This window comes from Heteronotia binoei, chromosome 19 (genome assembly GCF_032191835.1).
Source record: "Heteronotia binoei isolate CCM8104 ecotype False Entrance Well chromosome 19, APGP_CSIRO_Hbin_v1, whole genome shotgun sequence".
In the NCBI taxonomy this organism is placed as follows: Eukaryota; Metazoa; Chordata; class Lepidosauria; order Squamata; family Gekkonidae; genus Heteronotia; species Heteronotia binoei.
This window is the reverse complement of record NC_083241.1, coordinates 38,763,757-38,786,091: the sequence shown is the minus strand read 5'-3', so window position 1 is coordinate 38,786,091 and position 22,335 is coordinate 38,763,757. Positions and strand designations below refer to the sequence as shown.

Here is a 22,335-nt window from a genome sequence, read left to right as displayed (position 1 = left end):
GAAACCCATTCCAAGCAGTTGATGTCATTTGGCAAGATGCAATTTGGCAGCTTTCAGGTTCCCTGAGAACAGCGGATCTTCAAAACCTCTTCCAGCCCTGGGATTTGCCTTTAACCCCTGCGGGAAATTCCATGACATCACTGTAATGAGGCTGTCTCTCTGAACCTGCACTTCTAAAAAGCAATCCTCTGCTTCTTTGTAGGGTTCCCAACTTCAGGTTTGGAGATCTGATGGTGGAGCCTGGGAGAGTGGAGTTTAGTGATGGGAGGAACCTTCGCAGAGTATAACAGCATGCAATCCACCTTCCCAAACACCCATCTTCTCCAGGAGAAGCAGAAAGATGTAGTAGCCTGAAAATGAAAACCTAGGTACTTAAAAGTGTTTTACTTGTTCGAGTTCGTGGTCACCCACCCTCCAAGTATATTGCTTTCTAGTTTTGGAGAAGACTAACACTTTTGATTTCTCATAGTTTAATTCTAATTGATTTTACAAGTACTCTTGGCAGCGATTTAATAGCCTAAGTAAACCAACTCGGGAGCAGGACGATAGGACCACGTCGTCAGCATAAAGCAAAATTGGGACATTGGTGGTACCCAATTTAGGGCTGTGGACTTGGGGCAAAATGGGGACAAGATCAGCTGGGAAAAAAATTAAAAAGAAACGGTGCAAGAACACAACCCTGTTTGATTCCTGGAGAGTCAGTCTGGTGTAGTGGTGAAGTGTGCGGACTCATATCTGGGAGAACCGGGTTTGATTCCCCACTCCTCCACTTGCACCTGCTGGCATGGCCTTGGGTCAGCCATAGCTCTCACAGAGCTGTCCTTGAAAGGGCAGCTGCTGTAAGAGCTCTCTCAGCCCCACCTACCTCACAGGGTGTCTGTTGTGGGGGGGGGGAGGTAGAGGAGATTGTAATCGCTGTTCAGAGAATAGGGCGGGATATAAATCCAATATCATCATCTTCTTCTTCGCTTGTTGGAATTTTTTGGGTTAATCTCCCTGAGGCGGAGTATCTAATTTGGCATGAAGTGGTCATGTGGAGTCTACTAATTTAAAAAAAAAAGAGCATCTTGTCGACATAAGTCATGTTTTCTGTAGTTTGGAGATCATTATGATTTTGGGAGATCTCCAGCCCCAGCCTGGAGGTTGGCAATGTTACTTCAGGCTGACCTCACCTTATCGTTATGAACACATTTTTATGCATGGGGCACTTGGGGGAACAGAAGGAAAGGAAAGAGAATCAAATCAACATTGACTTTCTTTGGGCTGGGGGTGGGGTGGGGTGCCTTAAAGGTGTCGCTGGACTTAATCTTTATTCTGCTGTTTCAGAGCAACAGGGCTACCCACCTGAATCTGGGATTTTTTTGTTTTGTTTTGTGTGTGTGTGTGTGATCTGAAAACGGCGTCAGTGACCACATCAGGGCGAGCGTCCTGCTTTGGATTGGCTTTTGAGCATTGCACATTTGACGGGACAGTGTCCTCTGGCAGTCCAAATAGAAAGGTTTCAAACTGAAAGAGGAAAGTTTGCAACGGCATAGAGCCGCCAGTTGCCTTCCAAGAAATTATTTCAGAGGTTTTAGAAAGCTGAGAACCATGAGGCATTTTGAGAACTCAAAGCGAGAGTTTCTTGGAAGAGCTGAGGACTCACATACTGCTAACGTAAGAGGCCACACGGATCAACGGGAGAACGTTGTACGTCCCCAACCAAAGCCTCGGTGGCTAAATCAGCAGTTCTGCTAATGGAAATGGATTTGGGGGAATTGACAAGAGTCATTGATTAACAGGAAGCGATTGTATGTCACTCTTAATAGACGTCTGGCAGGCAAGCGGAGAAAACTCAACATTCGCCAAGAACTTCAACACTGAAATTATTGAGATTACTTTGGAGCAGGGCCCCAAACTGGGACATCCATGAGACTGGAGCTCACGGGTACATTTTGAACAACTGATGCCAACTGGCTCTATGTAATACAAGATAAAGAAGACCAGCTATGTAACTGGTGCGATGGCAAAGGAAGCATGATGCCCTAATAGGGTTGCTCTAATAGATCCTAGTCTGATGCTCTGCCCCAGGAGTGTCAAACTCATTTGTTATGAGGACCGGATCTGACATAAAGAGACCTTGTCAAGCTGGGCCATGTGGGTCATAAAATGTAATGTCAAGTAGCACAGATACAAACTTTATAAAGGAGACAATTAAAGATTTTAAAAAAAACAACCTTAAAATAAAATATGCTTAAAAGATTAGCACTCTTGCAATATGTTGTTTGTTTGACAGTTTCTGAGAATTGACGCCTCTTCCTCTGAATTATTGCATCAAAATCTGGAGACAATGTCTGGGCTGTAGCAATCTTGAGTATGCTGTTCAGCTGTTGTTCAGGTGTGTCTCTGTAAGTTGCAAACCTAATTTTGATTTATTGACATTCATTATAGAAATCTCTTGGTCAATGCTTTGAGCCTAAGCTTTTATTCCTCATCTAAATAGTTCACACGGCTTTCCTACTGAGAAAGACTGGATCATGACGACATGAATACAGAGAAAAGGGAGAGGCAAAACCCAGTTCCACCCAGGAGAGACCTGGCATAACGAGCCAACAACACACTTTCTCTCTCTTGCATGTGGGCTTGATAGCAACCCTCCAGGGGCCTGATCTGGACATAGGGTTGCCAATCCATAGGTGGGGAAAGGGGATCCCCTGGTTTGGAGGTTCTCCCCCCCCCCATTTCAGGTCATCAGAAAGCTGCGAGGGGATGTCTGCTGGGCACTTCATTATTCCCTATGGAGACCAATTCCTATAGGGTATAATGGTGAATTGACCTGCAGGTATTTGGAGCTTGGGGAGGGGGGGCTGTTTCTTAAGGTAGAGCACCAAATTTTCAGCACAGCATCTGGTGCCTCTCTTCAAAACACCCTCCAAGTTTCAAAAAGAATTCTATGAGCCTCAAAAGAAGGTGCCCCTATCCTTCTTTATTTCCAATGGAAGGAAGGCATTTAAAAGGTGTGCAGATCCTTTAAATGTGATGGCCAGAACTCCCTTTGAAGTTGAAGCATGCCCGTCAAAACCTTGGTACCCCAAGTCTCCTGGCTCCACTCCCAAAGTCCCCAGATATTTCTTGAATTGGACTTGGCAACCCTATCTGGCCCCTTGTCACACGTTTGACACCCCTGCAAGTCTAACCACTACATCACTCTTAGCGTCTTTTAAAGATAAGTCTATTTTAAATGTTTGGAAATTTAAAAAAAAAAAGCTCTTGCTGACTGGACCTGTTACCTCCTGCATCCTTCCAACCTCGGATTCCCAGTGCCTTGGGTCTGAGGCAATAAGGAGGGATATAAATGTTGAACGCAACTCAGTAACGCTGTCATCACTGCTCTTGGACAACAAGATGGGAGAGATGTGGGTCCCAATCTTCACGCTAGCTGTCCTGGAGTGACAGGATGAGGCCGCTTTCAACGCACCTTTGGGGCCTACTCTAGCAGTTCGGTCCCGAACTACTAAAAACACGGCTGCCAAGCCCCCAACCCGGGCGGGGATTCCCCACTCAGGAGGGTCACAACCTGCCGACCCAGAGTGAGCCAGTGGAGGGAACCTCCCTGACATCGCCGGCGCAATGACATCACCCAGAAGTGGTACAATAGGTACCATAGAGTTTTCCCCTCCCAAATGGCTAGAGCGGCTGGGAAATCCATAGTTTTCCCAGAAATGCCTAGAGTGGCCGCCGCATGACGTTGCTGGCGTGAGGACATCACGTCCGGGTGACATCATCATACCGCCCACATCATACCGCGCAAAGAAAGTCCCCCGCCGGAGGCTGTGAGGGACTTGGCAACCCTAACTAAAAACATTGTAACATTACTTCCAATTGCTTTCAGTTGCTTGAAGCTGCTCTTTGTGGAGGATCCACTAGAAAGGAAGGATTGTTTTTCACTCTCTTGTTTGTGTAAAGAAAAAACATTAAGTGGTTCCTCTTTGTTAATCACTTCCTATGGGAGGAAGCAAAGGGCCCAAAGTTTATCTGCAGGCCGCAGCATCCGAGCTTGGGAAAATCCTCTTTTGCATAGAGTACGTTCCAGACCAGGGGCAAAGAAAATCTCACTCGTACCCTCTTTACAGGCCACCTCCGTTTATAAGAATATTATAACAATATTTTGCACTTTCACATCCAGCTTTTGGGAGTTCAAAACACTTTATTGTTATTTTATGTAATCTTTTTTAAAAATCATCATCATCCGGCGTTGTGTGGCAGGAGATCCTAAGACTGTCTGGCAGCCAGAAGTCCTAGCTCTTTTAGTTTTATGCAGAGGTGGAATTCTAGCAGGAGCTCCTTTGCCTATTAGGCCACACACCCCTGATGCAGCCAATCCTCCAAGAGCTTACAAGGCTATTTTCGGAAAGCTCTTGGAGGATTGGCCACATCAGGGGTGTGTGGCCTAATAGGCAAAGGAGCTCCTGCTAGAATTCCACCCCTGGTTTTATGTACCACTAGGTTCCAAGCTAGACTGGTTTTTAAGGCATGAGATGTTTCAGAGGTGGTTTGCCATTGCCTGCCTCTGCGCCATGACCCTGGTATTCCTTGACGGTTGACCTTCCAAATGCTAGTGAAGGCCGACCCTGTTCAGCTTCCGAGATCTGATGGGATTGGGTTAGCCCAAACAAGAGACTCTGTGGCATTCAGGTCATCATGGGGAAAAAAGGAAAAATGGCAATCACAACTCTAGGGAGTCCCCGATTTTATTCTGCCTTCTCACCAAGATGGCATATCCAATTCTCTCTCTTCTTCTGTTTTATTATCCTCATGATGGGCCAGGGAGGGAAGCTGTAATTCTGGCCCTAGGTTGCCCATGGCGCTTGCTGGATTTGAACTAGGTTCTCTGAGCTCTTAGGCTGACTTTCTATCCACTGCCTACCACCGGCTTGAATCCTTTTTAAAGGAGAATCGGAGCTCTTAAAGAGGACCAGATTCCACGCAAGCCAGGGCCTCTATTATTCATCTCACACCAGAAGCCGTCCCCTGCTGAGCCTGTTATGACCTCCCCTTTGCCTTCAATCATTTCCTCTCTCCAGCCAAGGCAGAGGTGTCAGCGGTTTCCTTCCTCCTTCTCTCCAATCAGGCCCCCCACCAAAATCCCCTCCTCTCAGATTATCTCATTTGGCCCTTGTGGTTAAACCCTCCTGGGCTGGAACAGGTGTTAAGTGGCGAGTTTGAAGGCAATTAACTCCACAGGCGCATCCGGTATGGTTGGAGCAGATGGTCGGAGGTCCCGGGACGCTCCAGCTGCGGCCCGAAGAAGAGGATACATGGAGAGGAAGGAAGGGACCCAGCGGTCTGTCATAAAACTGAACTGTAAAAGCTCCCCCACGCAGACCCCACCTGGCATTCTGCAAGGGAGTTTTCTGATCTTATGCTCATGGAAGGATCCACACTATACAGGGTTCCTCCTCTACTAAGGGCAGAGCGACATTCTGAATCCGGAGACTGACTTTCTAGAGGCCGTTGAGACAGAAGAAAATGAGAAGAGCCCTGCTGGATAAGAGCAGTGGTCTATCTAGACCAGCCTCCTGTCTCACACAGTGGCCAGCCAGTTCCTCTGGAGGGCCAACAACAGGCCTTCATAGGAACATAAGAGAAGGATCAGACCAGCGGTCCATCTAATTCAGCATTCTGTCTCACACAGAAGCCAACCAGTTCCTCTGGACAGTCAATATCAGGCTGAGACCTTCATGAGAACATCAGAAGAGCCCTGCTGGATCAGACCAGTGGTTCATCTAATCCAGCATCCTGTCTCACACAGTAGCCAGTTCTTCTGGAAGGCCAACAACAGGGCAGAGAGGCTGAGGCCTTCATAAGAACATCAGAAGAGCCCTGCTGGATCAGACCAGTGAGGGTCCGTCTAGCCTCCTCATGCAGCAGCCAAGTGGTCCTTTTGGAGGACCAACAACAGGGTAGTGGATAGAAAGTCAGACTAAGATCTGGGATACCCTAGATCAAATCCACCAAGCGCTTTTAAAGCTGTCTTTGCCTGTGGCCATCACAACATCCTCTGGCCATGAATTCCGGATTGTGACATGAAGGAGACCAGTGCTGAAGGTGTGGCCTTTTTGGTCGCGTGCCCCCCCCCCCCAAAAAAAAAATCATTGCATTCATTGGGCAGCAGCATGTCTCTGCTGGCTTTCTGACCTAACCCGAAGAATGCTCCAGAAGGCCTTGGGTATACTGCTGAGTTATTGTTTGTACTTATTTCTATGGGCCCTATTGACTGTTTTAATATAAATTAAGTCTGGCACTAATTGGATGTTTTCTTTTAAATGGAATTTGACTGCTTGGCAGCGACCTTTATTACTTTGATCCGGTTTATAAATCGCTGCTTGTTTGTTTTGTTTCCACTGCATTTTTTTAAAAATTCTTTTTAATGCTGGCATTTGGGTTATTTAAACCGTCTGCAATAATTTCTACCGTTTTCTCTTGTGGGTTTTATTCCATAAAGCTCCCCCTTTAGTACTTCACTCTGTCCTTCCATTATCTCACGGTTCAGCCAAGGGGCTCAGGGCTGCATAGATGGTTCTCCCCCCTCTGCAGTGTTAGTCTCACAACACCCTTGCAAGGTAGCCTGAAGTCACTCAGGCGCTTTGCTTCGGGACCAACCAGAGAGTCAAAACCTGGGCCTTCCAAGCCATCCTCCAATTCTCCAACCACTATACCCCACTTCCTCTCCGGGTAATAATAATTGTTGAATGGCTTTCTGTAGGGTATAGCCAGGAGATGCTAAGGGTGTCTGGCTGCCTTAAGTTCTAAGTCTTTGTGTTATGTACCACTAGGTGGTGAACTAGACTTTTTTTTGGGGGGTGGGGGTTGAGAGAGCTCTGAGAGAGCTGTGACCGGTCCAAGGTCATCCAACTTTTTTCATATGGAAAAGTGCAGAATCGAACTTGGTTCTCTGGATTAGAGTCCATTGCTCTTCACCACCACACCATGCTGGCTCTCTCCTCTCTAGAATCTGAACAAGTAGAACAGAAACAGAGAGCACCAGCACTGTGTACTTGCTTAGGGTGTTAGATTATGATTGGAGAGACTCAGGTTCGAATCCTCACTCTGCCATAGAAGCTTGCTGAATGACCTCAGGCTACTCACACCCTAATCTAATTTACAGGGTTGGTTGTAAGGATAAAAAAGAAGAGAGGAGAATTATGTAAGAGAGACAGACAGACAAGCTATGTTCTTCTATCTGAATATACATGAGGTTGCCTTCTGCTGAATCAGGTAACTATTGTCTACTCAGACTGGCAGCGGCTCTCCAAGTTCTCAGGCAGAGGTCTTTCCCATCACCTCCTGCCCAGTCCTTTTAAACTGGAGACACTGGGGATTGAACTCAGGACCTTCTGCATGCCAAGCAGATGCTCTATCACTGAGCCACAACCCCTCCCCATGAAGCTGCCATAAACTGAATCAGCCCCTTGATCTATCAAGCTTAATATTGTCTACTCAGACTGGCAGCTGCTCTCCAGTGTCTCAGGCAAAGTCTTTTGTCTCACTTTCTACCTGATCCTTTCCACTGGAGATGCTGGGAATTGAATTTGAGACCTTCTGCATGCCAAGTAAATGCTCCACCACTGAGCCACAGTCCCTTTATCACTTTTTCTGATCACAATGCCACCTCTGTATTACCTACACTGACAACCAAGTTCATCAAACATGACCAAAATGTGCCCTTATGCACTCTCAAGGAACCAAGGATCTCAGATCTGGGGGTCTCTATCCACCAAGAACCGACATTTTGCTCTCTATGACACCGCCGTGTAACGCCAGAAGAAAGAGCTGTTGGGTCAGCACATTGCTGTCGAGGCTATTGGCCAGAGCCTGAGTGGTCAGGTGACCCAAATAGACCAATAGGGTTCCACCTGACCTTATAAAGCCTCAGGGTCCAACATGACTTCTCAGCTGGAGTAACCTGTCGCTTCAGGGAAGACCAAGATGTGAGCTGGCTGTTCATACCTAACTACAGAGCTCCTGAACCTCCAGTCTGTTCTCCCATGCCACAGTTGCAGGTCGTAGAACAAGCTTCCGCAAAGCACAATAAAGGACCACAGGGACATCTGTATAGCCTCCCTTTTCCTTTCCATCATGGCTGGATGAAGCTCAGCAGAGCACCCTTTGCTGTACCCTTTCAGCAATCACATATTATCAATAACTATAAACGATGGAAATAAAATACATTAAAATATCCCTGTTCCTAAAACAGTGCCATCTGTTCCCTCCATCTTCGGGAAATGCCGTGCCATCTGAATTCTCATGCATAATATATTTGGATTCCCAAGAGTCAATTTTGGGAAGGCGATTCTCGGCCGAGATCCAGGATAAAAGCAAACATCAATAAATAAGCATCGACAACGAACGCACAAATTAAATCTCTTGGGGGGTATGGTTTGCAATAACACCTGGATATGCAGCTTTAAATGCAATAAGACTCCCCTGTCTTATGGAACACAATCTAGACCCACTGATTTTCAAGAAGGAGAAGACTGCAGATTTATACCCTGCCCTTCTCTCTGAATCAGAGACTCAGAGCGGCTCACAAATCTCCTATATCTTCTTCTCCCACAACAGGCACCCTGTGAGGTGGGTGGGGTTGAGAGGGCTCTCCCAGCAGCTGCCCTTTCAAGGACAACTCTTGCAAGAACTATGGCTAACCCAAGGCCATTCCAGCAGCTGTAAGTGGAGGAATCAAACCTGTTTCTCCCAGATAAGAGTCCGCACACTTCACCACCACACCAAACTAGCTCAAGAGAAGATGAACTTGCATGAACAAACATGAAACTGCCTTGTATTGAATCAGACCCTTGGTCCATCAAGGCGAGTATTATCTGCTCAGACCGGCAACTGCTCTCCAGGATCTCAAGTTGAGGTTTTTCATGCCTATTTGCTGGACCCTTTTTAGTTGAGATGGCGGGGATTGAACCTGGGACCTTCTGCTTACCAAGCAGATGCTCTATCACTGAGTCAGGATCCCAGATCAAGCTTTTTCCCCATCATCTGCTGCCTGGGCCATTTAACTGGAGATGCCAGTGATTGAACCTGGGACCTTCCACATGCCATGCTCTGTCATGGAGCCACAGCCTCTACCCTCTCATCAAGGTCTGCACTGTGCAGGGGCTTGGACTAGATGACCCTGGAGGTCCATTTCAATTCTCTGATTCTACTGTCTGCTCAGACTGGCAGAAGCTCTCCAGGATCTCAGGCAGAGGTCTTTCTCATCACCTACTGCCTGGTCCTTTCAACTGGAGATGCTAGGGGATTGAACCTGGGACCTTCTGCATGCAAACTTGATGCTCTACTACTGAGCCACAACCACTATGCAATCATCAACATGACTATTCTCTGCTCAGACTGGCAGTGGCTCTCCAGGGTCTCAGGCAGAAGTCTTTCCCATCACCTACTGCCTGGGCCATTTAACTGGAGATGCCAGGGATTGAACCTGGGACCTTCTGCATGCCAAGCAGATGCTCTGTCCCTGAGCCACAGCACCTTCCCTATAATACGTGAACACAGGAAGCTTCCTTATACTGAATCAAGCCATTGTCCATCAGGGTCAGTATTTAAGAGGCTTGCAGCGGCTCTCCAGGATCTCAGGCTGAGGTCTTTCCCATCACCTCCTGCCTGACCCTTTTAACTGGAGATGCCGGGGATCAAACCAGGGACCTTCTGCAGGCCAAGCAGAGGCTCTGCCACTGAGCCGCAGCCCCCTCCCCCATTCCACAGAAATGAATGAGATGCCAAAGGGAAGCCCTTGAGTTTTTAAAGAGAGAGATTAAAAATGAAGAAAGGTCCATTATAAAAGCAGGTTTTGAAAGGGGCCTGAAAAGGTTTGCCAGGTCCAATTCAAGAAATATTTAGGAACTGTGGGATGGAGCCAGGAGACATTGGGGGTAGAGACAAGAACAGGGTTGTGACAAGCATAATTGAACTCCAAAGGGAATTCTGGCCATCATATTTAAAGGGACTGCACACCTTTTAAATGCCTTCCGTCCATTGGAAATAATGGATAGGGGAACCCTCTTTGGGGGATCATAGAACTGGACCCCCTGGTCTAATCTTTTTGAAACTTGGAGGGTGTTTTGAGGAGAGGCACTGGATGCTATGCTGCAAATTTGGTGCCTTTATCTCAAAAAACAAACCCCCTCTGCAGAGCCCCAGTTACCCACAGATCAATTCTCAATTATACCCTATGGGAATCGGTCTCCATGGGGAATAATGGATTGCCCAGCAGATATATCCCTCCCTCCCCTGCTTTCTGATGACCCTGAAGTGAGGGGAGGGCCTCCAAACTGGGGGACCCCCTGCCCTCACCTGGGGATTGACAATCTTAGGCCTGAATGGTATGCCAGTTGAATCAGCCGGATCAGTTTACATCTCTACCCCACCCCAGACCCGGGAAGAAAACTTTATTTCCCTTTTTATCCTTCCCAGAACGGCAAGGGGGAGGAAGAGCTACTTCACTGCCAATAATTGGGAAGACACAAAGAGAGGGGGAAGGGAGCTTTAAAGAAGAGAGAGAACAGGCACACAGCTAAAGCAGAGGGGACATGGCAGCCTACTGAGAATGTGGCGGGTAACACTCTCATCGGTATGGCTAGTCCAGGAAGCCCTAAAAGACTCTTTAAAAAGAAATTCTAGGAAGGAAATATATATTGCAATGGTTTTATCAGCCTCCATTTCGCAGAAAGCTGGGCCATAAATATTTAAAATAAGTAAGTGAAAGAAGAAACTGTATTTTTTTTAAACCGAAACCAACCACCTTAAAGGCAAAGTTTTATTGCGAGATAGAATAGGAGGATAGCATATTCTATTTGGATACACAAATAGTGTGCGCGTACACCAGTAATTGCAATAATAAAAATAAAAGGTCAAGCAATCCAAGATACAGGAAAATAGCACAGAAAACAGAGGGAAATTTGGATTTAGTCCAAAGGGAATAATGACCCCAAACACAGTTCAATTGCGGATGGATGATCTAGAAGAGCTGATGTTAGACTAGGATCTAGGAGGAAAAAGGAAAGGAAAGGTCCCCTGTGCAAGCACCAGTCGTTTCCGACTCTGGGGTGACATTGCTTTCACAATGTTATCACAGCAGACTTTTTGCAGGGTGGTTTGCCATTGCCTTCCCCAGTCATCTACACTTTCCCCCCAGCAAGCTGGGGACTCATTTTACCGACCTTGGAAAGATGGAAGGCTGAGTTAACCTCGAGCTGGCTACCTGAAAACCCAGCTTCCACCGGAATCAAACTCAGGTCATGACTCGTGAGCAGAGTTCAAGACCTCAGTACTGCAGTACTGTCGCTTTACCACTCTGCGCCCATCTAGTCTAGCATCCAGTCTCACACAGTGGCCAACCAGTTCCTCTGGAGGGCCAAGAACAGGGCACAGAGGCTGAGGCCTTCATAAGAATATTAGAAGAGCCCTGAAGGATCAGACCAGTGGTCCATCTAGTCCAGCATCCAGTCTCACACAGTGGCCAACCAGTTCCTCTGGAGGGCCAAGAACAGGGCACAGAGGCTGAGGCCTTCATAAGAATATTAGAAGAGCCCTGAAGGATCAGACCTGTGGTCCATCTAGTCTAGCATCCTGTCTCACTCAGTGGCCAACCAGTTCCTCTGGAGGGCCAAGAACAGGGCACAGAGGCTGAGGCCTTCATAAGAATATTAGAAGAGCCCTGAAGGATCAGACCAGTGGTCCATCTAGTCCAGCATCCTATCTCACACAGAGGCCAACCAGTTCTTCTGGAGGGCCCACAACAGGGCATAAAGGCTGAAGTCTTCATTAGAACATCAAAAGAGCCCTGCTTGGTCAGACCAGTGAGGGTCCATCTAGTCTGGCATCCTATCTCATTCATTGGCTGTTCCTCTGGAGGGGCCAACACCAAGGCATAGAGGCCGAGGCCTTCATAAAATCTTAAGAAGAGCTTTGCTGGATCAGACCAATGGTCCATCCAGTCTAGCATCCTGTCTCACTCCGTGGCCAACCAGTTCCTCTGGAGGGCCAACAACAGGGCATAGAGGCTGAGGCCTTCATAAGAACTTCAGAAGAGCCCTGTCGGATCAGACCAGTGAGGGTCCATATAGTCCAGCCTCCTGTCCTACTCAGAGGCCAAGCAGTTCCTCTGGGGGGCCAACAACAGAACATAGAGACTAAGGGCCTTTCACGGACGGCTCTGAGGATCAGTGCCTCTGAATGTGGAGGTTTCCCTCACTAACCATGGCTAGTAGCCATTGATAGACCTCTTCCCAGTGACTTTAGCTAATCCCCCTTTAACGTTATTTATTCCTGTGGCCATCACTACATCCTCTGGCAACATTTGAATAATTCCCTTTGTCAATTAGTATTTCCTCCTTGAAAGAATCGACCTCTGGGTTCTATGGTCCTCTGTACCGATGTATAAATATTCACCCAATGAGAAACCAGCCATTCATCTGATGGAGCTGGCTCTGAGCCTAGGTGTGGGCTTCCTCGGGAGTGGCAGGCTTTCCTTCTTCAGAGGTTTTTAAAGCAGAGGTTAGATGGCCATCTGACAGCAATGCTGATTCAGTGAACTTAGGCAGCTCATGAGAAGGAGGGCAGGACGGGGCTGTATCAGTGCTTAGTTCTCGTGGCCTTCTTACAAACCCAGGGAAATGCTGATTGCCATACTTTGGGGTCAGAACAGGAAGCGATTTTCTCCAGGCCAGTTTGGCCGAGGGTTCTAGAGGGACTTTTTTGCCATCATCTGGGCATGGAACAGGGGTCACTGCAGCTGTGGGGGAAAAATTAGGGTTGCCAAGTCCAATTCAAGAAATATTTGAGGACTTTGGGGGAGGAGCCAAGAGACATTGGGGGTGGAGCCAGAAGCAAGGGTGTGACAAGCATAATTGAACTCCAAAGGGAGTTCTGGCCATCACATTTCAAGGGACTGCACACCTTTTAAATGCTTTCCTTAGGAAATAATGAAGGGTAGGGACACCTTCTTTTGATGTTCATAGAATAGGACCCCCTGGTCCAACGTTTTTGAAACTTGGGGGGTATTTTGGGGAGAGGTACTGGATGCTATACTGAAAATATTTGGTGCCTTTACCTCAAAAAATAGCCCCCCTCAGATATCCACAGATCAATTCTCCATTATTTTCTATGGGAATAAGTTTCCCTAGGGAATAATGGAGTCCCCAGCAGACATTTCCCTCCCCTCCCCCCATTTCTGGTAACCCTGAAGCGGGCGGAGGCCCTCCAAACTGGGGGCTCCCCTGCCCCCATCTGGGGATTGGCAACCTTAGGAAAGATAGTTGCGATTTGTGAATTTGCATGGAGTTTGCAAATTTGCATTTTGCTGGGGGTTGGACTAGATAACCCTGGAGGTCCCTTCCAATTCTACAATTCTCCCCACCTCCCTCTGTTCGATGCTACAAGACTCTTGGGTTGTGCCATAGCAAGACGTAACATGGAAGCCATGCTTCCCTCTCTGGAAGCAATTCTTCTGTTCACCAACATAAAAGCCAAGGAGGTTACTCCGCCCCACCATGGGAATTCCAGCTGCAAAACTCCATATATGGTGAATCTGGGAAATCTCTGAAAGGAGCAAGGAGAACCACTGGACTGAGATAGATTCAAAGGACTAAGGGAGGAGAGAGGAGGAGGAGGAAAAAGATATTGGATTTATATCCCGCCCTCTACTCTGAATCTCAGAGTGGCTCACAATCTCCTTTGTCTTCCTCCCCCCCAACAGACACCCTGTGAGGTGGGTGGGCTGAGAGGACTCTCCTTTCAAGGACAGCTCTGAGAGAGCTAGGGCTGACCCAAGGCCATTCCAGCAGCTGCAAGCAGAGGAGTGGGGAATCAAACCCGGTTCTCCCGGATAAGAGGGAATACGCTCCAGCTAACAGATAAGAAGAGCTTCGAGCCACAGCCTCCAGATAGAGTCTGGAAGTCTTCTGGAATTACTCAACTACAGTGATCGGTTTCCCTGGAGAACATAGATGCTTTGGAGGGTGGACTCTACAGCCTTATACACCAATGAGGTCCTTCCACTTCTTCAAACCCCACCCTCTCCAGGCTGCACGCCCAAATTTCCAACTGGAATGATTAAAGGATTGGAACATTTTCCCTATGAATAAAGATTAAAGTGCTTGGGGCTCTCTAGCTTGGAGAAAGGTTGACTGTGGGGTGATATGATAGAGGTTTACAAGATTATGCATGGGATAGAGAAGGTAGAGAAAGTACTTTTCTTCTTTTCCCACAATACAAGAACTCCTGAGCACTCCATGAAATTGCCTAGCAGTCGGGTGGAAAATGGATAAAAGGAAGTCCTTCACCCAAAGGGTGATTAACATGTGGAATTCACTGCCACAGGAGGTGGCGGCAGCTACAAGCCTAGCCAGCTTCGAGAGGGGATTGGATAAACATATGCAGCAGAGGTCCATCCATTAGCCACAGGGTATAAATGGTGCTCTCTGTCTGGGGCAGTGATACTCTGTATTCTTGGTGCTTGGAGGCCAGCAGTGGGAGGGCTTCTAGTGTCCTGGCCCCACTGGTGGACATCTTGATGGCACCTGGCTTTTTTGGCCACTGTGTGACACAGAGTGTTGGACTGGATGGGCCACTGGCCTGATCCAACATGGCTTCTCTTATGTTCTTCTGTGACACAGAGTGTTGGACTGGATGGGCCACTGGCCTGATCCAACATGGCTTCTCTTATGTTCTCCAGGAATTTTCCCCAACCCTGAGCCAGCAACCCTAGAACAGACTTGGTGGAGAGATTCTTTCCATGCCAGGGGTGCAGATGTCCACAGTAGTTTGAAATAGTAAAGAGTCCAGTAGCACCTTTACAACTAACAAATCTTATTGTAGCATACGTTTTGGAGAAACACAGGTCTCTTTGTCATCTGACAAAGAGAGCTGTGTTTCTCAAAAGATTATGCTACAATAAAATGTGTTAGTCTTAAAGGTGGAACTGGGCTTTTTACTATTTTGCAGCAACAGACTAACACGGCTAATTCCTCTGGATCTATGACCATAGCACTTTGTGAAGTGAAAAATGTCACATTTCAAGACAACCCCAAACTTCCATACAAGAGGGATTCGAATCCAGTAGCACTGTAGAGACCAACCAGAGTCCCAGGAGATAAGCGTAAACTTTCAACAGCCACAGCTCTGACCTGATCCCTATATGCATGGTATCTTTGCATCCTTTAACACATTCTGTATAACACAATCTTTAACACATTCTTTAATACCCCTCCAGTCTTCTGAAATGGATATAAAGATGCAGAGACCTTCATTTCTACTCCGCTCCCGTCTGACGAAGGGAGCTTTACACTCTCAGAGGTTTACACTGTGGAAAATCTAGTTGGTCTCCGAGGTGCTGGATTCAAATCCAGCTGTTTGACCGCAGACCCCCACTGGTTCCCATCTGAAACTAGTCTTTTCCTATGTTAAAAAGGGACATGGGAAAAGCTTGCCTGGTAGGGTTGCCAATCCCCAGGTGGGTAGCAGGGGAGCCCCTAAGGGTTCTGTGATTAAACCAGCCTCCAATATAATCAACAAATTTTCATTGAAATTTATAAAGGAAACATAAACAACCACTTAAAGCAGTGAATTGTACATAAGGTGAAGTCATACAGTATGCTCAGTCCTTTATAAGGACAAAATTAGGTGAAGTATTAGAATATGCACAGTCTTTCTTGGGACCAATAGGCCTCCAAATGGTTTCAGCCAAGAACTGGCAAAGTAGAGTCTTCTTCACAAGTCAAACTGCTGTAGAAAAAAGCCAACAGTAGCAAACAGCTACGAAGACGGCACCTCTCTGCCTCCGTTTCTCTGAAGCTTCCACTAGGGTGGCCATAATTTCTGCAGGCCAGCCAGGGACACCTTGAGGGGGGAAGGAATGTGTGTGTGCGCGTGCCGCCGGAAACAGGAAGTGACGTCACTTCCGGTGACGTCACGCCACCGCCGGAAACAGGAAGTGACATCACTTCCTGTGGCATCATTTTCCCCGCGCCACCTGTTGGAAGCAGGAAGTGACATCACTTCCTGTGACATCGTTTCCCCCAAATGACATCATTTCCCCCAAATGCCACTGCCGAAAACAGGAAGTGACTTCACAGCACTTCCTGTGACGTCCCCAAAAATCCCCCAAATATCACCGCCGGAAACACCAAGATTATTTATAGAGAGGGAAAGGGGGAAATAGTTAAATAAAACTCTTTTTTTACTTTTTTCAAAGTGAGAAGACTAGAGAGAACGGGTTCCACGCTGAGAAGCCAGTGAGATTCCAGTGAGACTGTGCTGCATAATGCGGCCTATTTATTTTGTCCTGTTTGCTCTGTTGGCTCTATCTGCACCACCTTCATCACTTTCGGGGTGTGGATCCCCCAGTGGGGTGGTCTCCCGACTCCCTCCGCCGGCTGTTTCTGATAGCCCTGCACCCCCTCTTTCATTTGATAGGTGTCCCGTGCGGGTGCCACCCTCCCGCCGGGAGATGCCACAAAATGAGCCCCCTTGAGGCTTATGGCGGCAGGGCTCAGGGGAAGCGAGCTAGACTGCTGTTCTTTTGAGGGGTTATAGAGTGTTTCGAGCCCGTCCCTGTGGCATCGGTCCCATCGTTGTGGGACCCAGGGGGCCGGCGCAGCGGCACGCCGAAGCAGCCTGTCACTAATAACACAGGTCGAGATGCAGGACAGGAACCCGGAAGTGACCCGGGTGGAGGCCCGCGTGCGGGGCCTGGCGGCGGAGAGGCCGGGGAGGTGGCGGAGAGGCCAGCGCTAGTCGCTGGAGGCCCTCCACCTCCAGCGACCAGCGCCGGCCTCTCCGCCGCCTCCCCGGCCTCCGCCACCGCCGCCGGGCCCCGCGCGCGGGCGGGTAAGGCAGCGAGTGAAGGAGGGAGCGTCCCCGCGCATGCGCAGAGCCCGCCACAATCGCCCTGCACACGCGCAGGGACGCTCCTTCCCTCACTCGCCGCCTTCCCCGCCCGCACGGCCCACCGGCTCTCTGGCTGGCTAAACCGGGACCTCTAATGGTCCCGGTATAGCCAGCCCGGGAGCCGGGAATTGGGGGCCAGAACCGGGACTTTCCCGGGTGACCGGGACGGTCTGGCCACCCTAGCTTCCACAGGCTTTGGAGGCCCTCCCCCCGCTTCAGGGTCATCACAAAGCGGGGGGGAGGGGAATGTCTGCTGGGCACTCCATTATTCCCCAGGGAGACATTCCCATAGGCAGTAATGGAGAATTGATCTGTGGATATCTGGGGCTCTGTGGGAGCTGTTTTTTTGAGGTAGAGGCATCACATTTGCAGCATAGCATTCAGTGGCTCTCCCCAAAAAATCCTCCAAGTTTAAAAAGGATTGGACAAGGGGGTCCAATTCTATGAGCCCCCAAAGAAGGTACCCCTATCCTTATTTCCAAATGGAGGGAAGGCATTTAAAAAGTGTGCCGTCCCTCTAAATGTGATGGCCAGAACTCCCTTTGGAGTTCAATTATGGTTGTCACACCCTGGCTCCACCCCCAAAGTCCCCAGATATTTCCTTTTCTTTTTTAACACATGATAAGTTTATTTTAGAAATTTCAAGTTATACAGAACTTTGTTGGATGAAGTAGTATCAAGTAGATTAATTCCATATATAACAAAATTCTACTATGCATAAAGTACTATGGTATATATAACATTGTAGAACATCTTATTTAGCATTTAAGATAATGTCCAGTTCGCCATTCAATCAATCAATCAATCGAAAAATTGCAGATTTATACCCCGCCCTTCTCTCTGAATCAGAGACTCAAGAGCATTTACAATCTCCTTTATCTTCTCCCCCCCCCCCCACAACAGTCACCCTGGGAGGTGGCTGGGGCTGAGAGGGCTCTCACAGCAGCTGCCCTTTCAAGGACAACTCCTACAAGAGCTATGGCTGACCCAAGGCCATTCCAGCAGCTGCAAGTGGAGGAGTGGGGAATCAAACCCGGTTCTCCCAGATAAAGAGTCCATGCACTTAACCACTACACCAAACTGGCTCTCTTAAATAAATAGATAAATAAATAGATAGATATCTTATTAAGCCAAATTAATTTGTGGTTTTAAATTGTTGTTTAATTGATGGTTTTAATGTAATTGTATATTTAATTGAGGAATAACTGTTATGTAATTGGGGTATTTTATTATTGTACTACTGTAATGCCATATTTTATGTTATGTCAGCCGCCCTGAGCCTGCTTCGGTGGGGAGAGTGGGATATAAATTAAAAAATATTATTATTATTATTATTAAGGATAAATTGACTGAAAATTGGGCTAGAATTTTTGACTCTTAAGCTAAGAATAATGCCTTGCTCCATCCCAAGCCAAACCAAAGGGAATATTTAAATAAAAAGAGAAAGAGGGGATAGCATAAGTTAGAAAGAATTATAGTGAGAGTAACTGAAGGTAGGTTGTGTTAATAGGTAAAATGTTTTTAGATACAGTTCAGACTCCCCCTCCCCACATAGTTTTGCAAGCTCAGTAGAGTGAGGTCATGCACAACGACCCCCTCCCCTTTGCAAGATCACAGCAGGATCCTTTAAAAAAAATTTTTGTCATGGATCTGTACAGCAACACCCTCCTCCGATGACTCAAGAGAGACAGGAAGTCACGCAGCTGACGTCAGGCGGGGGGAGGGGGAAAAGGGGTTGGATCCTTTCTAAGGAAAAGAAGCGAGCCATTAAAAGGGGGGGGGAGGGGAGGAGGAAGGGAGAGCTCCGGGCCTTTTAAAGGAAGGGAGGAGGCGGCGCGCCAACGACAAGCTGTCATTCCAACAGCATGTTTCAACCCGGGGGATTGCAACACACAGCAAGCAGCGAAAGCTTACAAAAACACAGGCGCCCAGAGGAAGCAATGCATTTTTATGTTTTTGCAAGCGTTGAAAAGCAAAAGCCAAGTTCCCAAATGGCAATCCGGGAGCCCTGCGCGGAGGATGAGACCGTGGCAAGGATCAGCCCCCCCTTTATGACGTGCTTGCCAAGAGGAGGAAGGGAGGGGGGGGAACAGACAGGGCCCCCCAAGGCTCAGTATATTTTTTTCCCGCCCGCCCGCTTCAAAACGCCAAAAGCCCGAGGGAAGGGATGCAGGAAGACTCCCGGGCCGTCTCAATCTCGCGTTTCGCGTCACCGCCCCACCTCTTTTTCCCCTTTTGGGAAAAGAATGGGGTTGGTTTTTTTTTTTTTGTCCCCCCCCCCAAAGACACAGATCAGACACTGCGGGCTGATCTCCGTTAAGAGGAATGAGCTTCTAGCGGGGCCAGTTCCGAAGGCTGCTGAGAACTTGAGCCCCACCCGAAATCTGGGAGGGGGTTGGGGAGAGGAAGGAAATCTAGCCCCCCCCCCCATTTGAAGTCTAAAAGGGAGGAGGCAAGTGACCATATTTATCAACCCCCCCCATGAATCCTCCAACATCTAGGGCTACTTCCAAGACAATGTGGGGTGCAGAGAGGGAAAGGGAGCCACCCCGTTTTGGGGGGGACCCCTCTGCTGTGTGTATGGGGGGCAGGATGGAAGGGACAATCGTGGGCGCCCTCCACAAGAACAGGCAGCAGCTGGCTTTGCTGACTCTGACTAGGCCTCATTTTTCTCCCCCCCCCCATTGATCACCATGGAAACCACATCAGGGGGACAACCCCCCCCCCCCCATCCTTCCCATGTTCGTTCTACAGGCAAGACCTGGAAACCAGAAGACTGTGGAGGGTTGGCGGGGAGAGAGAAAGCTTGAGATGAGCCAGAATGCACTTTTTTTGGGGGGGGGGGAGAGACCCAGACCCTTTCCTCTGCTCAAATCAAAAGCAAAGCAAGAGAGACCCCCCCTAAAAAAAAAAAGCCATGCCAAATCTCAATATACCCCCATCGACCGCTCCTCCCTCCCCCTTTCCAGGAATAAAATGGAGAGGACTGCAAACCGAGATTGAGGCTGGGGGAAGGGGAACCAAAAGTATGCATGTATAGACTTAATATTATTTAATTGCATCACTATTTAAAAAGAAAATAAACACCCCCCTCCAAATCTAGGGGTTGCACAAAACACACAAGAAAGCAGGCCTGGCCGTTAAGAGGATTTGCAATCTGAAAACAGCAAGGCAATGTATATATTTAAAAAAATAATTGGGGGGGGGGGAGTCTGGGGCAAGAGAAAGCAACCCCCTCCGCCACTGCACCTCTTCCCTGCTAACATTTGAGGAGGGGGGAGCAGAACTCACCAGCTCCTCTTCCGGGCTCAGTTCCGCTGCCATCCCGCCGCCGATCCGGTCCAAAGTCTTCCCGAGGCCGTGTGGGAGGAAGAAATCCGAATTCCCTCTTGCTTTTCCAACTTTTCCAAAAGCACCACCCCCCCCCTCCCCGCCCGCTTCCCAAAAAGTAACTGGAAACAATTGGGTCGATTGCACCCCTAACAACTTGAGCGAGGGGTGTGCGTGAGAATCCAGGCGGTCCCTTTGGCAATTCAGGCGGCTCCCAAACTTTGCATTCTTCTTGATGTATATCCCCCACTTTTTTTCTTTTTTTAAAAAAAAGTCTATTTAAAACTTGGCCCAAAGTGGGGAGGGCTGCCCGTGGCTTCCTCTACGACTGACTCCCCCATTAATCTATTTTTTTCTTTCAAGCGACAAGACGTGACCCAAAAGTTCAATAAATAAATAAATTCCAATTTCTTCTTTTTTCTTCTTCTAGGCCGTCGCCAATTTACTCCATCCGGATTCGGCTTTTGCTGAAAATGTCCTCTGAGCCTGGCATATTGCAATATAAGATATGAAGACGGAGAGGAAGGGGGGGAAATAGATTCTCCCCCTGTGGTAAAAAAAAAAAAAAGAGAGAGAGAGAGAGCTCTTTCGAAATTGCAAAACTTTCCAAACAGAACAACAATTTTTTTTTTGTAAAGGCTTTGCAATCCCCTCCGGATTCTTTTGCACGCAAAGGCAGAGAAATCCTTCGCCTCCTGTTGCTTTTTTGGCTGGAAAGAGGAGGGGGGGGGGGAGAAATGAGGAAAAAAAAATAATTCAGATCAGAGAATCGCCTCCTCCTTTCTCTTCATTCAGGGACCCGAGCCTCTTCCAGCAGCCTCCATCGCTGCTCGCCTGGCCTCTTTTGCAGTCCTTATTCCTCAAAAGCAACAGCCGAAAAGAGAGCCACGAACAGCCAGAGAGGAAGGAAGCAGAGGCGCCCCCCTCTTCCACCCCCCCAGCTCACCGCCAATGCAAGCTGCCTCTTCGCTTCATCCGCCTCCCCTCCGCTCCATTCAGAAACTGAATCCCATTCACAAAGCAGGAGGACGAGCAAGGAGAGAGAGGAGGGGGGGGGATGGATCAGACCAGACAGGGAGACTGTGTGGGGGGGAAGCCAGCTAGAAAAACCAGGAAGCTCTGCGAGCCAGGAAGGAAAACAGAAGGTCAGAGGCAGGAGGAAACACAGCTACACAACACACACAAGCATGGCGAGGGCTTAGCTTTCCTGGGTGCAGGGGTTGTTTGGTGGAAAAAGAGGTGCCGGAGCTCATTAGCACCACTCACTGGCATGTGCCACACACCCTGACATCAACCGAAGGTGGACTAAATGAGATCAGCTCAGCATCTACCTTAAAAAGGCTTCTTGAATTATAATTGTCATCATAAAACCTTACTTTCATGTCCCATCGTACTTTTTAAATGACTTTCTCCTATGTGGCCACAGAGGCATGATGAAGATTTCCATCTGTCTGCTTTAGAGGTTTTCGGTTATTTCCCCATTTTTTTGTGTGGGAACATATTAGAAAGTTTGTCAGATGTTAGAGTTCTTTAAAATTCTCCCAGGAGGTTTGAGCAATGGAGCTCAGAAGCCATTTGGGGGGGGGGGGGTGGTTAAGAAAGAAAGAGCACAATAGAATTTAGAGCAGGGGTGTAAAACATGCAGTTTGGTGGCTGAATCAGGGTATTAAGCCCCTGAGCAACTGGCTGTCATCTGCTTCCTTCTACCTCTCTTTTGCTTTCTTCTACATAACAGCTTGCCTTGCAAGGCTTGTTCAATCGCACAGGAGCTACAGAGCAAAACCTCTATTTTCTCCATCGGTTGAGGCTCCTCCCTTGGGGAGGAAGGGGGGGGGGGAAGCTGAGCTTGCTTTGCCAGGCTCTCTCAATTGCACAACAGAGCTACTGAGTCAAGCCTCTCTTCCTTCTATTGGCTGAGACTCCCCCCCCCCCCCAGTCCCCTGGGGAAGGAAGGAAAGAGCCAGAGCTTCCTTCACCCCAGTTCCCTGGATCCCCTGGGAGAAATACAAAGAAAGCATCTTTAAGACCAATGAGTGCTAACGTTTTAAATTTTTTAAAAATATATATTTA

At 48.2% G+C, this 22,335-nt stretch overlaps 1 protein-coding gene across 1 annotated transcript in view; it reads right to left on the bottom strand.

Annotated features, from left to right (window-relative positions):
* Nucleotides 1-20,337, bottom strand: part of PTPN9 (protein tyrosine phosphatase non-receptor type 9) — a 59,253-nt gene extending 38,916 nt beyond the window's left edge. Inside the window, exon 1 of the mRNA XM_060260194.1 lies at nt 20,227-20,337. Coding sequence (XP_060116177.1) covers nt 20,227-20,259 — 33 coding nt within the window. The 5' untranslated portion in view covers nt 20,260-20,337. The remainder of the gene's footprint in view (nt 1-20,226) is intronic.
* Between the last annotated feature and the right edge of the window lie 1,998 nt (nt 20,338-22,335).